At 40.1% G+C, this 16,663-nt stretch overlaps 2 protein-coding genes across 12 annotated transcripts in view; one reads left to right on the forward strand and one right to left on the reverse strand.

The window, feature by feature from the left end:
• Nucleotides 1-1,187: 1,187 nt before the first annotated feature.
• Nucleotides 1,188-7,617, forward strand: BET1 (Bet1 golgi vesicular membrane trafficking protein). 2 transcript variants are annotated; one of them, XM_083827326.1, is made up of 4 exons: nt 1,188-1,840; nt 4,656-4,771; nt 5,741-5,797; nt 6,379-7,617. In XM_083827326.1, the coding sequence occupies exons 1-4, from the start codon at nt 1,822-1,824 to the stop codon at nt 6,388-6,390; spliced, it is 204 nt and encodes a 67-aa protein (XP_083683452.1). In that variant the 5' UTR covers nt 1,188-1,821; the 3' UTR covers nt 6,391-7,617. The 2 variants fall into 2 exon arrangements, with proteins under 2 accessions (XP_083683452.1, XP_083683451.1); XM_083827325.1 differs by having other exon boundaries at nt 1,643-1,840; nt 6,357-7,617.
• Nucleotides 7,618-8,795: 1,178 nt separating this feature from the next.
• Nucleotides 8,796-16,663, reverse strand: part of LOC310895707 (putative acyl-CoA dehydrogenase 6) — an 89,177-nt gene continuing 81,309 nt past the window's right edge. For 7 of the 10 annotated variants that reach the window (XM_083827318.1, XM_083827314.1, XM_083827320.1 and 4 more), the window contains one exon: nt 10,436-15,643. In XM_083827318.1, the coding sequence (XP_083683444.1) occupies nt 15,544-15,643 (100 nt within the window). In that variant the 3' untranslated portion in view covers nt 10,436-15,543. Of the gene's footprint in view, nt 9,773-10,435; nt 15,644-16,663 lie in introns of those variants that run through there. The other 3 variants (XM_083827319.1, XM_083827316.1, XR_014580881.1) reach the window with 2 other exon arrangements.

Here is a 16,663-nt window from a genome sequence, read left to right on the forward strand (position 1 = left end):
AATCTACTAATAAAATATATGGGCTATTTGCTTTGTAAATGCGTGCATCTGGTTTAATCAGAGAGAGTAAAGAGAACCAACAAATGGGAGCACTAAGAAAAGGTTCCAGTTGGTAGGACATGTGGGACACCCCATGCAGTTTGGGGTAGCCCTCTGGTTCTGAATGATTACTGCAAATACTGTCACCATAACAATAAATCAATAATTGTGTTTGAAGAGGATATTGTTCCTAAGAGAGCCCTAGTTCAAATTTGTAGCATTCATGAAGAAACTCTTATCAGAATTTGCTCAGTTTCCATAAGTTTTACAACATCTCAATTTTGCTGTTTTAAACATTTAATTCTTCAAGCAATCTCTTTGTCCTGGCAAAGTTAGGAAATGAGCCCATTTGTGAACTTCAGGTGGTTTTATCATGAACAGAATCTTTAATCTAGTGACAGTACTTTTCCCTTTCTTCAGACAACTGATGTATTTCCATGAGCTGAAGTAAACCGAGTCTCAATTCATAAGTGACAGCAGTTTGCAAACTCCAGTAAGAACTGCTGAGCTCCAGACAAAAATCGGTAGATATTTGCTTCATGCTGTGGAACATGAAGGACAGGTTTGCAGTTTGTTACTTCTCCTTTGCCTTTTCTTCAACTTCGTACATGCAACTAATGCCTTAGCTGAAGTTTTTGATAAACTATTTAGATTAACAAGTATTAACACTCATTTTACTCTTTACAGTGCTGTTTGAGATGTGGGCATCCAAACGTGCCTAAAGAGCACATAAATGAACAGCTTCTCAACAATTATTTTAAAGTTGGGCTGATACTGATTAACGTCTTAATTCACATTGACAAGTGGAGAGAAAAGAAACGGTGTAATTAGCTCTGTTTCTGTCCTCTGCAAAAGGATGCATGGGCTGTCTTACGGCAATTACAAAGGCATCAGCAGAAGGGCATAAGGCTTCATATCGACAAGTGTAGTTTTATTCTTCCTTCTGCAGCTCTACTTGCCTACAGACCCCTGTTACATCACAATCTCGTTGAAGCAGGAGCTTTGGGACGAGTTTATACAGCTTGTACAATAACAAAAAGGTCTTGGTCCAATACCAGGCTTCCCAAGTCCTACGAGCACACAAACAGCCCAAATCAATGCGTGAGCTGATGGTATGGTAGCTTGTTGTAATTGGCAATGTAATTCAGTAATAACAGGATCTGCAGCTTCCCAGTTTGAGCTGCTGTATGGCTGTACACTGCAGTAGCACGCCTGTGTGGTAAACAAAATAAGTAAACAGAACTCCATTCAGCATTGAAATTTATTTTTGTGACTGTTTCGCAAGCCCATCAGTACGTTATCGTTTTATTGAAGACAGTGATAATGTTGTAGCAGGCAAAGGCCCACATTTGTTCGTTTTTCTCTTCAAGTCCAACGCCTGCTTTAATAGGTGAATGCATTTACAGCAGGCAACGTTTGTTTTTCCCTCCAACACCAAAGCATGCTTTAATAGGTGACGCACTGAATACATTCACGGCAGGCTGCATTTAACACACTTTATTCTTTCGAAGCTGTGAGTGCTCCCAGGCTCTGAGGGGGGCCGGTTGTGCTGGGGCCGGGCCTCCCCTCAGCGGCACGACGAGGACTCCATTTCCCAGCGGCCCCCGCGGCGCCCAGCGGGCCGCGCGGCGCCGGGCGCTGTCGTGGCGCTGCCCGGGTGAATGAGGCGGGCGGCGGCCGCCGCGCCGAGACCCGGCTGCTCCCCGTCCTCCTCCTCCTCCTCCTCCTCCTCCTCCTCCTCCTCCTCCTCCTCCTCCTCCCTCGGCAGCTCCGGGCGCAGCCATGAGGCGCGCGGGGCTGGGTAAGAGCGGCCGGCCCGGGCGGCGGCGGGGGGGGCCGAGGCCCCTGCGGGCCGCGACAACCCTCGACATGTCGCGACATAGCGCGATATGCCGCGGCCCGGTGGCGGCATCTGGGTGTTTGTTGGGCCGGGTCTCCGTGGGCGGGCGGGTTTGTCGCTCCTCACGCAAGCCCTTTCCGAATTCTTGGTGGTTTGATTTAGTTTTGGTGCTTCTCTATATTTTCCCGATATGTTTGGGTCAAAAAACCCCAACCAACCGAAAAAATGGATGTCAGTTTACTCCAAAATACAGCCAGGTGGGAAGGTGGAGGGGGTCCCTGCAGAGCTCGTGCCGGGTGTTGGTGGAAGCTGAGGCCTCGCTCCCCGGCCGGCAGCCCCGTTGGTGGCTGGAGGGGAGGGTTGGGCTCCTGCGGGGCGTTCGAAGGGCTTGCAGGTGCTGGGCCCACACGGTGAAGCTTAGGTCGTGTCGTGTGTTCGTGCCTGGGAGGCTTCTGGCTGAGATCTGGCCCTAGAAGGGGGTGTGTTCAGTGAATATTTAGGGGCTGACAAATGCCATATACCTAAAGCAGGTGTGTCAGTAGTGCTACTCTAGATTTACTTTCCATTTCCTGTTTGTGTTGTCTGATAGTATCTTTACAAAGTAAAGCAAATCTTGGGTACGCTTCTTAGTAGATCAAGAGAGTGTTGGGGTGTTTATCGTAAGAAGGTGGGTGTTTGCGAACACTCGGGCCTTCAGATCTTGCACCGCTCTTGTTAAACTATCAGCTCGTTCTTGGGTGTGAACTGGGGCTGAAGGCCGTGCAGCCTGTGAGGGTGTTTCTGAAAGAGTGAAGCCATGGAAGGTTTTGGAAAGAGCTTGGGGGAAAGAATGCACTTTCTTCTAGCAGGTCTCTGGCAATCAGTGCCTTAAGGGGTATCCCAAAAGTACTTCTTCAAAAATCTGTTGGAAGGTCAAGCAGAAGACTTAAACGTCCGTGCAGTAAGATCTGCTGCTTTGCCCTGACACTTCAACTGTCAGTCTGCAGTTACCTTTTATTTTAGTTAATGAGCTGGAAGTAGAATTTGGGCACAAGTACTTCTGCCTTTGACTCCAGCTACCTGGTACTTCTATTTTTTTAGCCTGAGATTATATTACAGTGCATGAACTATCAATGTGTGGTACTGCAAGACAGTCCGCAGAGCTGCCATGTTGGAGTTTCTGTCCTTCCTGTAGGCAGTAGTAGCCAGCCTTCTACACAGTCCTTTTATTTCATATACAGAAGTAGCCGTGCCTGTTCGAAAGCTTTGGGACAAGTAGTTCACATCTGCTATGTTGCCATCTATGTCAGAACCATCCAATTACAGTATTGTGGCCTGAAGCTACATGGTATATTAACTTAAAAATGTATTCAGAATTGCTTATCACTTGGTAGGAAGTACTGTATTAGATGCATTTGTAAAACAAAACAGCGGGAACAACCCTGGCCATATTAAATGATGTAATTTTAGCCAACTTTCTGTAACTGACATCAGTACTTATGACTTAGGGGGCAAAAGCCCTCAGCTCTCACTGTGATTGATGACGTATAAACGCACATTTTGCCGAGCCTTACTGTACGTTTGTCATTAGCTTAACTAACAGAATAAAACTTAAAAAACTCTTTACAAGTGCAAGCTAAAAAAAATGTAATTGTGAGCGGCTTTATGGCTTGATATAAAATGATATCTGTTATCAAAAATTCTTTCTTTTACAAATTTTAATACCATGTATGCAAAGCACACAGTGAAACCAATTGAGACATAGCTTTATCTGTGAATGTCATTGGTGTGTCTCTTTTCTCTCGTTTTTTCTCTAAAAGAAAATCAGCATCCAAACACAAAAATCCTTAAAGTGCATTGAAGAGGAATTAACCACAGGTTCTCAGACACATACTGTGGCTTTCTGACTTCGTGCGTAAATACCAATTAGTTATAACCGGACTGCTGGTGGAATTAATCTAGTAGGATCTTTATGATAAAGCTTTTACTAGTTCTTTTCTGTTTGCTTGTCTGTTCTGTGGTTTCAGATCTTATATTTGGGCTGATCTTTGTCTGGCTTGAACACAGCCTTTTAGCTGCTGTCCCAGTGCTGCTGTCCAGCTGGTGCCTGTCAGAGGCCTTCAGGAGAGGCTGGAGGAAGGGAGTACGTGGAGCTGAGGAGACTGATCTCAGTTCCATTCTGCTCTGCTTTCTCTGCAGAGTCTGATGTCTGGATAACTGTCCTGAAGCTCCAGAAAGCAAAGGCAGGAGTGAGAGAATTGCAGACTGCTGACAGAAGTGGCAGTGTGCTCCTCTGCTTAGAGGCCTGGCCTCTGGTCTAAGGTCTTGTTTGTAGAGAAACACGTGTAAGGTTCAGAGTATGCTCTGTCCTTCAGCGGCAGGTGTGATCAAATGTTGTCTTTGTTATTCTTTGTTAGAGAACGATCTCAACTTTCTTATTTTGAATTAGGCTTACTGCTCTATGTAGTGACCTCAGCGCTGCTTTTCACATCTCCATGTAACACCTAGATTGATTTCCATAAAAGCCATCTGAAAACATTTTCTCAGGAAAAAAATTACGGTACTAAAGTGCAGTCGTTCCTCAGTCTTCCCTAGTTTGATTTGCATATTGGAAAGATGACTTCTGTGCTTGAAAAAGGTTGAATCTATTTCTCGGGAGCATGCAGCGCCTCTTCCTGATTGCTTCATTTTGATTAAGGAAATGCATTGTTAAATGCCAAGAGTGCTTTTTCACATGTGAAGGGCACTTGCTGCAGTGGTGTTTTCTGTCTGTAACTGCTGGCTGTTGTATTTATAGGTGATGGAGCACCGTCGGGTAATTACGGCTATACCAACAGTGGATACAGCGTGTACGAAGAAGAAAATGAAAGGTTAACAGAAAGTCTGCGTACTAAAGTCAGTGCCATTAAATCAGTAAGTATTTAATTACAGTCATATTGTCACGCTGAATTAAATTAGGTGGACTGGTGACTTGATTATAGGTGGCAGTGAAAAGTGGCAGTAAGAAATCATGGGATTGCGGTTGTGCCACAAAAACACGCGGGTTTTGACTAATCCAAGGCACTGGGGCCTGAGGAGGGCTACCCCTGCTTCACTGGGGAGCTGCTGCGAGCTGAGGTTCTGCTGTCTGGCCCCCGTCTTTGCTACAGCAACAGCTGTGCTGCAGCTCTGTCCGTGCCTGGTCTTGTACCTCCCTGGTTCTGACCCTGACCTGCAGACTTGACTTTTTGGCTTGACCTTGGACCTGTGTCGTTGTTGTCAACTTGCCGGGTGATCACCAGCCCTTGCTGACCATGGCTACAGTCTGTGGACAGACTGACTTGCTGCCTTCTTGTGCTGCTGTGCCATCGTTGCTTCGTGGCACAAACGGAGAAGGAATAGACATTTTCACGGAAGAAAATTGCAATTACAGTATAGCAGCTTATCAAAAGAGATGCATCAGCAGGTTACAGGTTCAATTCCAGCAACACTGTCGAAGAGAGTGCTGTTGGTCCTCTGTGCCAAGAGTTGTAACAGTTGTTCCAGGATGTGGATAATTGCTACTCACTTGACTGGATCTCAAGTTTTTGCAAGTCGATACAGTAATTCTGATAAGGAATTCCCTGTTAAAGGAGAAAAGGGGAGGAGACGCATTGAGTACTTTCTGTGACCCTCTAAACTCACTTAGTCAAATGATAAATATTTACTTTCCTGAGGATTATTGATGGATTGCTGTTCTTGTTATTTTTATAACTTGTGTTTGTTTTTCAAAAGCACCAGGTATTTCTTTCACATTTTACCTGGGAAAACATTAGTGATATCACCTATTTTAGAGTAGCTTCTCTAATTTATGTATAACCGTTTACTCATATTTAACACCCCCCCCCCCCTTTTTTTTAATAGCTTTCTATTGAAATTGGAACAGAAGTTAAAAACCAAAACAAAATGTTATCAGAAATGGTAAGTGTTTAGTCACTAACTGTCTTTAAAAATGGGGCGGGATTGAGAAGTTAGTAGCATATAAATGTTCATACTACATACAAGAACATTCTATGGAAATGTTGACAGCTTATTGCTGGCTGTAAAACGTGACCAATTCAGCAGCGATATTGTTGTTCATATAGTTGCGCGAGTGCAGTATTTCCAAAGAACATCCAAGGTTTTCATACTTCAGATACAACTATTTGTTTTGAATCAGCAAATGTACAGTATTATCAAAAAGGCAGTCCTATGTTTAATTGTGTTTTAGAAGAAGGAAGCGAGAAATAAGTCAGAAATGCTTTGTTTTTTCCACATGTAAAAGCAATCTTTAAGCAAAAAAAAAAAATCTCTGGATAAATTAATCAGCAAAAGTTTTTTCCTGGTTAATTTTCAGAAACTACCTATGAAATAATTTTAGTTTTGGAAGATTTGAGAGAAGAAAAAAATATATATACTTAAGCTTTGTGGTCAATCTGCTTTCTCAGAGTAACATTTTTTTCTTTTTTTTCTCTCTTTTTTTGTTGTTGTTTAAACGTAGGATAATGATTTTGACTCTACAGGTGGGCTGCTAGGTGCAACTATGGGCAGACTGAGAACACTCTCCAGAGGGAGCCAGACAAAACTCTTATGCTACATGATGCTCTTTTCATTGTTTGTTTTTTTTGTAATATACTGGATTATTAAACTGAGGTGATGCATGTTATCTTCAGTTTAAATTGTGTAATTTCAACCATAGAAGTCTTAATTAATGAAGACGTTGATCTGAACTGGCACATTCTGTTGATAAAACACAATGAAATTGTTGTAAACTGCATTAATACTTAATGCAATGTTATATATAATTTTCTTAATGTATCAGAATTTCTCCCACTATCCCCTGTTTTTGGGGAATTATTTGTAAACACGCAGAAACTGCTAGAATTCTGTGTTGCGTTTTTAGGAAAAAAGTTTTTACAATTGATTTAAAAACAAAATAAATGAAAGAATCCCCCCAAACAAGGACTATTCAGATGTGAAGTATTTGCAGAATTACTAGGCTTTCTCTTACATTTTGTTTTTCATTCTGGACCATGCTCTAAATTAGAGCTCCAGTTTCAGGCATGTACTAATTTTTAGGTTGCAAAAGCGTGAACAATACATGGATCTTTCTGAATTGGTTCTATCTGTGTTTTTTTTTAAAAGGCTGGCCTGAGGTAACAAAAATAATAGTGATACCCTCCTCAAATTATTTTTGCGATGCCCAGATGGATAGGTTTATTAGTCTACATGTTTGAATAGCTTAAACTTTTCATTTTGCAGAGAACTTACTTAAAACTGGATTTTTCATTTAAATGTGACCAATAATGCTTGCACATCTGTTCTTTTAAGCAGATATGGACACAGTACAAGTGCTTCCTTTTATATTTAAAATATCCAAAACGTAACGATTCCATTGAATCACTAGAACTTTTACCATTAGTTTCTTTACTTTTCAGTCAGTGATGAGTCCCTAATCTACACTGCATGTCTGAAATATGAGGTTGAGTATTTTTAATTTTGTATTGAAGTATATTATGATGCACCTGTTGGAGGTGCTGTCATATTAAGTTTTTTTTTTTACTTTTAACACTTAGCTTTAGCTCACCACATGGTTTCTAATAGTTGAAGCTATTACATTGCTGAGTTCAGAGTTCAAAAAAAATTGTTTTCTAGATATGAAAACTATCTAATTTTGAATGACTTTTCTAGAAATACTGTATAACGTTGCGATTAATAACTTAATTATGTTCTAACAAATAAAATGCCCTGGAGTATTCTCATTATTGTTGTTTGTATACATACTTTTCTGCTGTAGAATACCAGTGTTCTTTGGAGATGGTACTGCATTAAAGGGGCTAGACTTGTGTGTTGTGTGCTATTAAAATAAATGGAGGTGTATGCTACGTTTTTTTCATGTTAGTTTTCATATTGAACAGAAGTATTACATGTAAATCACACAATCTGAATATTTATATAAAAGTAACTAAAATGCAACTGTTCCTAACCAGGTAAAAAGGAAATTCATATAAAATAGGGTTTCTCTTCCTCCTTTCCTTCCTCTCTTGCTATTTCTTCTGTTGTGGGTTGGGGCTGAGGGAGGAGGAATAGGGAAAAATTGTAAACCTATGCCTTCCTTTGTTTCTTCATTTAAAGACTGTGACATCTATATTGTTACATTATTTTACTTTTAGAGCAAATACAGGTTGTAGTGGTTTTCCCTTCTCTTCCTAAAAGGTCAATTTTCAGTTTAAAATCTGAACTGAAATCCTCCTATGAGAGTATTTCATGAAGAGAAGAGGCATGGCAGTTGGTGGGAACCATGCACTGCAGCCTTAGAACTTTCCTCTGGAGCTGTCTTTTCTGGTACAAGAGTATTACGCTGAAGGTCTTTGGAATTCACAAATAGTTGGCAAAACTTCAGGATGCTATGGCATGGTCATATAGAATAAAATATAGAGTATATACCAGAAAAGTTCTAGTAGCACTGACTGTACTTGTTGCAGTTACTAGGGGTTGAATGAGAATACTGCACCTATTTATTGGTTTTGAGATCCTCTGTATGAAATTTTTACACAATATATATTGTTTCTCAATTTAATGTAACTTAGATTCTACCTAGCAACTATATGGATTACTTCCAGGTGGAAGGAAATACAACACAATCTTCTGACTATCGGTCTATTAATCTTACAGTGTCTTGGAGATTCCCTAGAAAATGCTTACTCACACCCACTTGGTTACAAGGACAATTCCACTGAAGCTTTTTTTTTTCTTAGTAAGACATAATGTCTCTTCTGACTCAAATGGCTGTTTTAGGAGAGTTACTGATGTTTTTGAAGGTATGGCTGATCAGCAAGTAAATGTAAAGAATGAGGTTTAAAGATCATATGAAGAACTGATGCTCATCATAGTAGATGTGTATTTCAGTGAGATTTTTTTGTGTAACAAGTCACACAAATTTTGAAAATAGTTTTAGTTATTTTAATAGTGTAATATTCATTACACTTCAGTGTGGCATATACATTTTACAATCTTATTTAAATAAGTACACAATTTTCACAGTGTGTTTATTTTTAATATTTTTTTCATTCATAATTGCACACAAAACTCTAGGTCTCAAAATTTCTGATACAATTAAACAGTTGTTTGTAGAATTCTAAAACTAAAAATCAACCCCTACTCCCACCACTGAACATGTATGCCAGAAAGTAGTACGAGTCAGTGTGAAGGTAATGAAGACGACAATTTTGTGCCACCATTGGATCAGGAGGCTTGTGATTTTTGACTTGCTTTTGCTGAAGGAACTCATTTTGATATTTATGTGCTGAAACTTAAATATATGGAAGGCAGTGGTAACTGAACAAAATCATTGTTCCAGTACTCGAACGTGACTGGGAATATTTTTTGACTTAATTAATTGATCTTGAAAGCAAAGTTACAGTGTAATTAGATTACGCTACTACTGAAATTATAGCTGTACCCATATGGAAGTTATGTTTTTTAATTGGTGGCTTAGATGCTCTTAAATGTAGCTATACCTTGATTAAAAAAGATGAGATTCTATGATTCTGTGAAGATTTCTGGGTGCTTAGTGTGGATCACGAGAGGCTTCAAAGCCGCAATTCACCAAAACCAGAAAAAAATCTTGCAGTAGGCCACACGCTTTCAGACTGTTTCCCATCAGTGTGAATTTTGTATTGGAGAACATGTATCATGATATTGATACATGTATTTTGCTGGAAAAAGTACTGTTCCTTTTTTTATTTATTTCACCCTTGAAAAGCGTTGCCTTCAGTATGCAGTAAAAATCCATGCTCTTTGATTTTTGAGGTAGAGTGAAGACGTTACTTGCTTGGAAGAGTTTCCATGAATTTGCATATAATAGAAAGCATGGTTTCATCAGTACCACCTCCTATTGACATTAATCTCAAGTCCCTGTAGAAATATAAAGAAAAAGATTTAAACATTTGCATCCTATACTGATGGAACAGGTGCAGAACTGTACATGCCCATGTATTCCTCTGCATTTATTACAAAGCTGCTTTTACTACATTTAATCCCCTTGTTTGTAGAAGTACATACACGGTGTGGACAAATGTGTCAGCACCATGAATACCCTCTGTGCACAGGGATGCTGCCAGTTCAAAATCAGGAGGCTTTAGATATCATTTAGCACGTTCAGTTTTCAGATTCTTTCAAAAGTAACCTTAACTTGGCATAACACTATATTTTCCTCTTCAAATGAGTGAAAACTTATAGCATACAACTGTCACTGCTTAAGCCCAGCCAGAGCTCATGCAGCGTCCATGCAGAAGGTGCCATCACTTTGGAATCGCAAGTAAACCATCACAAGCTCTTCCCAAGTGCGTATGTACTACGTATTTCTGCCAGTTGTTTGCAGAACACCTCATCCACTACCTCCTCCTGGTGAGCCTGTCTGTGATACTTCCTGCAACATCCCTGCTGGTCCTTTGCCAAAACTTTAACTGAATTTTAGGGATTTTTTTTGCAGGGGTAGCAGCAAAACATGTTGCAGAACTTTGCTTTGCTTGACTCTGTGGTAAAAGAAGTATTGATAAATCCATAAGGTAGTGTAGAATTGTATGAGGATGGTACTTTTTTATACAGAAGGTTCTGCACTGAAAAAAAAAAACAAAACACTCTGGTCTCCCTAATGGCTATGTGAGAGCCAGCATGCCTTTAGTTTAAATCTTTGTTAGTATGATGCTTCTCTGTTTAAAAAATGAATAGCTGCTCTAAGCTTATTTACTTTTGATTTGATATTTCTAACTGGACTCATTTGAAAACCACCATTTATATTGCCAAGTCATCCCTGATGGTATTGCTTAAGTTCCCTTGGCTAGCCAGAATGCAAACTACTGCACTTCAAGCAATTGTCTTCACAAATTTCTGTTCCTCTTTAGGGAGAAGAAAACAAAGCATAACAAACAAAATTTTGTTATACTACCTCTTCTTATTAGTTCAATATCCTGAAAATTCCCCACCTTCCTATGGGTTTTGGTAAAGACAACAGAGCTGGAACAACAGCAGGTTAGTTGTTCTTTGTGCTGTGGTGCTATCTGTTTTTTCAGGCTGTAGAAAGCCTCTGCCAGTGCTTTGCATCTTCATAGCATCATTGCAACAGTAAGCAAGTAATCCTCAAAATTCTTCCGTGATGCAGATAAAAATCCTCCATTTGCAGTAGGAGTCCTGGACACGTGGTTTGCTTATATCAAGTTATAAATAGGCAGTAGTAAGATCTGGCTTTGGTGTTGTGCGACAGATATTTTTTATTATTAGATAGATATTATATAAATGTATTTTAAAAAAGGAACCTTTCACATGATTGCGTGTGTGTGTGTGTTTGTGTCTGTCTTTACAGAATTGCTGGTAATTATATTTTTGTCTCTGTGGGTGAGATGAGGAATATTTTCTCCTGAACTTCTCCCCCATGGAGACGGGACAGAAGGTTTTACCTAGTTTAAGAGGACCGAGATGACAAAAGATTCAAATTATGTTAATCTAGCAGCCCTCTTCTGGGAAAAAAGACACGCTCTCAATGTAAGAAAACAAAACCACAGGACTAACTACTCTGCCAGGAACCCGATGAGGAAGCTGGGAAAGATGACATGGTAATGTAAGCTTGTATGTAAGCTATTTATTGTAAGTAAATCTTTTGATTGTTAATATTGTATCAGTAATTCACTATTAATACAGCATATACATATTTTAATAGATATAAATATTATAATTGTATTGTGTCAGGCAGGCTTCCTCTGGAATGCTTTTGTTCTGAAACTGCGATGCTTTGCTTTGAGTCCTCTGCTGCCTGTCATTGCCCCCATGGCAGAACTGCATGCCCTGAACTACCTCCAACTCTGCAGAGGTGAGCACTGACCTGCAGTGGCTTCACCCTTATCAAGGATGGTAAGGAACTAGCTCAAAACATACTCAGCAGTTACAAAAGGTGTAATTTTGAGGGATGCTGTTGAATGCCGTTCTCCTTGGAGAGCAGGAGTGGAGGATCAGAAAGCCCAAGCAGTTTGCCCCAGGAAAAGACAGCCATTGCATTCTGTGCCCCTCAATGCATCCCCTCAAAACAAACAAACAAAAACAAACAGTCCCAGCAAGGAGTTTCCTCTCAGTCAAGAAATCCCCCACACCTGACACATCAGCAATAGACAGATGAAAAAAAAAAAAAGATTACCTCAATGCTAACTAAAAAAAAATGTACTTCAGAGGGAAGGTGAGGAGCCCTTCCCACCCACCAACCTCAGTCCATGTTACCAATAATCTCTAGTTAGGTAGCAAAGGGGACAAAAAGGGCCGTCCACATTGTCAAATGAAGTTTCCTGTCTCCATAGTTATCTAACACAGAATCTCCTTTGGGAATGCATCTGTAGGGGGACCCTCTGTCTTACAGCCTGAATGCATTGCTGAGTTGTGTGTCTCAGTCCAATCTCGGTAGCACTAAGTCTTACAATAGTTGAGTTTTAACTTCCCTCTTTTGGCTGTTGTTTATTCTTCTGCATCCACAGATTCAGCTATGGTTTTGCACTACCCAAGCTGTGCCCATCACCTTGTTTATAAACTTTTTGGTGTCAGTAATCCTGGAAATCAGGGCTGGTTTTCAGGATAAGAAAATGAAGTAGGGACAGGTACCGATCTCACAGTGACCACAAATACAGCTTCTAAGCTAGTAATATGCTACACAGGTGCTATGACCACAGCTAACACCACACACTAAATCTGTCTCTAGCCCCAAGCCAGTAAAACTGTAGTGTTGTACAGTTGTGCATCCTACCACCATTTGCTGCCTACAACCAAGAAGCTCTGCCTGCTCAGGAAGCCACTCTGAGTTACGTTCTCCTCTCAAAAGCCATACGGCGGTAGGATCTAAAAAGCCCTTTCTGTTTGCAAACACCCTGAGAGGAAGCTGTTGCACTACCTTCAGTGCAGATGTCTCCACATAATTTTAAAGCTCTGCAAAAATGAAAGAAGTCTTTTTTTCTTCCCCTTTTCTGGTGGGCCTCATGGAGTTGCTGGTGCCGTTTTGACATGGGGAAGAGAGTGAGCACCTGTGAGAGTGGGGGTTTTGGTTACTCCAGTTCTGTTTTTCACTATCAGCCTGACTTCATGGCAGCAGTCCTCAGGGATGCTGCTCCCTGATTTCTTGGCAAGGAGACCATTGGTACTGCACTTTGCTAAATCCTTCTCAAGATCTATGCGCTTCAAACCATCACTGCTTCCAAGAAGGCTATTTGAATGCTGCCTCCTTTCAGCACAAATTCCACCTGATTACAGAAGGTTAACAATTCCCCCCCCCCCCCCCCCCCCCACACACACTGTGTTACAATTGTATTACTGGCAAGACTTTTTTCCACAAAATGTACTGATGTATCCTCATGTGTAATATTGCGTGATCTCTTCCACCTCCAGACTCAGCTAGATCTCTTACAAGACCTCTGCAGAAAAAGCCTGAAACTATGTATTTGTTTTCACAGATCACTGAGAAACAGTTATTAAGTCTTGTCCCAACAGTTAGCTACTGACTTCAAAGCAGATTTTTGTCAGCAGACCTCGATGGGTTTTGTTTTTGTCTGGTACAACCATAAATTGTGATAACGACACAGACTGATTTAAAAACCCAATAGTCTAAACTCATTCTAGTTTAGACATGCTTTATAAAGAATGAAAGACTATACAAAATGAAACCGATTAAGGTATTTCAATTGACTTTTTAAACATTTAAGGAATATAAAAATGATTTATAAGGAAATGCATTCCTTAGTCAAAAGATACTCCACTTAAAAACTATATAGAAGTTTGATTTTCAACTATTCTTAATTACAAATAAAACTTCATATTGCAATACTTAGGTGGCAGTTGGGGAAAAAAAGAATCCTTTTTCTTCTGCAGCTATGTGCACTTCATCTATTTCACATGAACAGTCCATCAAGATTTTTTATTATTGCTTTCTTTAGTCTTTCACAATGCACCGAGGAAAGAAATCTTAGTATTTTCCCCATCACACCCCCACAAGAGTAAAACCTGTAAGCACTGGCAGCAGATAGACACAGTGTTTAGTACTTTAAAAAGATCTTAAATTAAACAAACAAATAACTCCCCAACACTTTTTTAAGATCTCCAGTCAACACATTCTTCATATCTCAATAGAAGTGTATACAATTATTATTCAAATATATAGATCACTAGCTGAATTTTTTTTAAAAAAGTCATGTTATGAAGCCTGAAATAAATGCAATATACTTGCTTCTGAAAGTTTCTCTCCCTCTGGTCTCTCACAACCTGGGGCTTTCATATAGACGGTAGGTTTGTTCAATAACTGATTTTTCCCAAGTCATGATGTCTTTAAGGCATTTAATGTACGAGAGAGAAAAAGAAATGCAACTCCAGTCTGGCTCTCTCCTGCAGAACCAGGCTAGTAGGCTGAAGTCTGGAAAGTCCACTCTTACTGGTGTATATGTTTCTGTTAAACTCTTTGATATTTGAGCTCAAAACTTTTTTCAAACCCATTCTCTTCAGAATCCCTACAACTGAAAATGAAACATTTAAGTATATAAAATCAGCCCATTATAGGTACGTACATGGTGAAACAGTTATCTTCAACTACACATTCTAGAGTGTAATACTTTAGAAAAGACAGTTGTTCGACAAAGTTTAAAAGGCTAATGATTAAAATGGACTGATGTGAATAAAGTCTTTTGGCAAAGTGTTGTGCTGGGTCTGTTTAGTGTCTTCCTACTAACACCAGTAACTTAAGTTCAAAGACTTAATGCACTAACCATGCATTATGCCGTGTACTCTTTGAATAGAAACAGCCTGACGTGTCAGAGACTAACATTTCCTTGGAATCTTGGTAAGTATTATGCTGCAAAAATCTTTGTACATTGTGACTGGATATCACACTGTGCAGTTATTATAATTCCCGCATGCTACTTTACAAACACCACAGTGACGTGAATGGTTACTCAGACTGCCGTACAAAAAAAAAAAGAACAGCTTTAGGAAAGTCGCTGCTTTGCTTATCGTTACAGATTAACAGGATTCTAAATTGAACCTGTAATTGTTTATTTAGGTAATACTTTACTTCTCCCTTCCTGGTGCTTATGGTTACTCAATGAGGGAATTTTACTGATTCACAGAAAAATTTAGACTATATATATAACACACCACTTTTAGCCCTATTTAAAACTGTTTGTTTTAAAGGCAGAAAGAAAGGTTTCTTTAGCCAGCAGACACAGTTGATACCAATAGGAAATACTCTGGAGTTCTTCTCAGGGAAAATGTGACTGTACTGATGTGCTTAGAAACCATTCTGGAATTCACGCAGAAAAACCCTGTCCACAATTAGCAATAATATACATGTACATGTACATGGCTTAATGTCTACACATTTCTACATTGATAGCAAATGCTTCAGGACAAGTATTCACTTTATCCAAAGTGCCTACCACAATAGCTTTCAGCACCTCCATCACTGAGGACCATTAGCTGCTAATGAACAGGTGGTGAAAGAGGTAACTAAGAAAAAACATCCTATTGACAGCTGGCTTAAAACCACCACCACACAGCAGTCCTTACCTTTCAGGTATCCTTAAGTCAAAAAAGGTTAACAATCTCTCTGATTTACCACAATGGCATTCTTGTTCGTGAAATGCTATTAAAAGTGGAAAGACTGACTCCTACTTCTGATGAACCCTGTCCCGCAACTTTGCCATCCAGGGCAGGGTGAACAATGCAGAGAAGCATACTGGAGAACAGAGAGCTGAGTCACTCCATTTGCTGGAAGGGAAAGTGTCTGTGTTACCTATAGTGTTATACCCTATAAACAATACTATATGGGTTGGGCATCAAGGCCTGACTTGGGTGTTTGGTGTACATGTCCCCCACCCCTATCCCATCAACCAGTAAAGGACAGGAGTCAAACATCAGAAGGTATCTCTTCCTCTGCTGTACTGGATAGAGAAGTACAGAAGAGACCTGCCGTGAAATCACTGATATGTTTACATGCCACTCTTCAACACTCTGTTTCTACTTTTTTGGGGAGAAGCTCTCATTACTCCAAACAAATCAATCTATTATAAAGAAATACGCTTTTTTCAGTATTTTTTCAACATGTTCTGTTCTCACTTTACACAGATGCCTTTGCTAAAGCTCTGAACTAACTGAACCACTAATTTTTCCAACCATTAAATAGGTATTGCATTATGAGGGCTGAACTGAGATCTGCTCTTAGAACAAAATCTAAGTTCCTTTTTGGTCCTCCAACACAATATAGGACATGAGGCCAGCACGGCTGCCAGGAAAACTATTTCCTTAGAGGGAATTTTGCTGTAGAAGTAGATACACTGCAAAATTTCAAGGCCCTGGCATGGGGCTTATTTAATTTGCAAAAAAATGCTGTTTTAATGATCTAAAAACTTGCGGGAAGCAGCTACTTCTCTCAGATGTCTCACAAGGTACCTAGTATGACTAATCGCATGGAGATTGCTCTCAGAGACTGCTGCAGGTCCGTGGGCAGGACCAGTCCCTCTGTCTGCAGTGAAGCAGGAGCTCACCACAGGAGTCCAGTGCTGAACTCCAGTTTCAGACACACGTTTAGGGTGGAAATATGGAAAAAAACATGAAGTTGATTTTCACTGGTCCCTCAGAGTTAGGAGAAAAGCTACTTCTTTGTTTTAGTTCTGTTCCTGTAATCAAGCTTATAAGCACAGAGCAAAGGAAAAAAAAAATCACTTGTTGGTAGGCCTCGCCTCTTTTCATTGTCATACTGCCTAGCACATGCCCGAGGACCATCAGGGA

Source organism: Anser anser, assembly GCF_964211835.1.
Source record: "Anser anser genome assembly, chromosome: 2".
NCBI lineage: Eukaryota > Metazoa > Chordata > Aves > Anseriformes > Anatidae > Anser > Anser anser.

Excerpts from the sequence above, each read along its gene's own strand:
- BET1 (XM_083827325.1), top strand. Across the intron at positions 4,772-5,740 it reads AAGTCAGTGCCATTAAATCA|CTTTCTATTGAAATTGGAAC; the intron begins GTAAGTATTTAA and ends TTTTTTTAATAG. Across the intron at positions 5,798-6,356 it reads ACAAAATGTTATCAGAAATG|GATAATGATTTTGACTCTAC; the intron begins GTAAGTGTTTAG and ends GTTTAAACGTAG.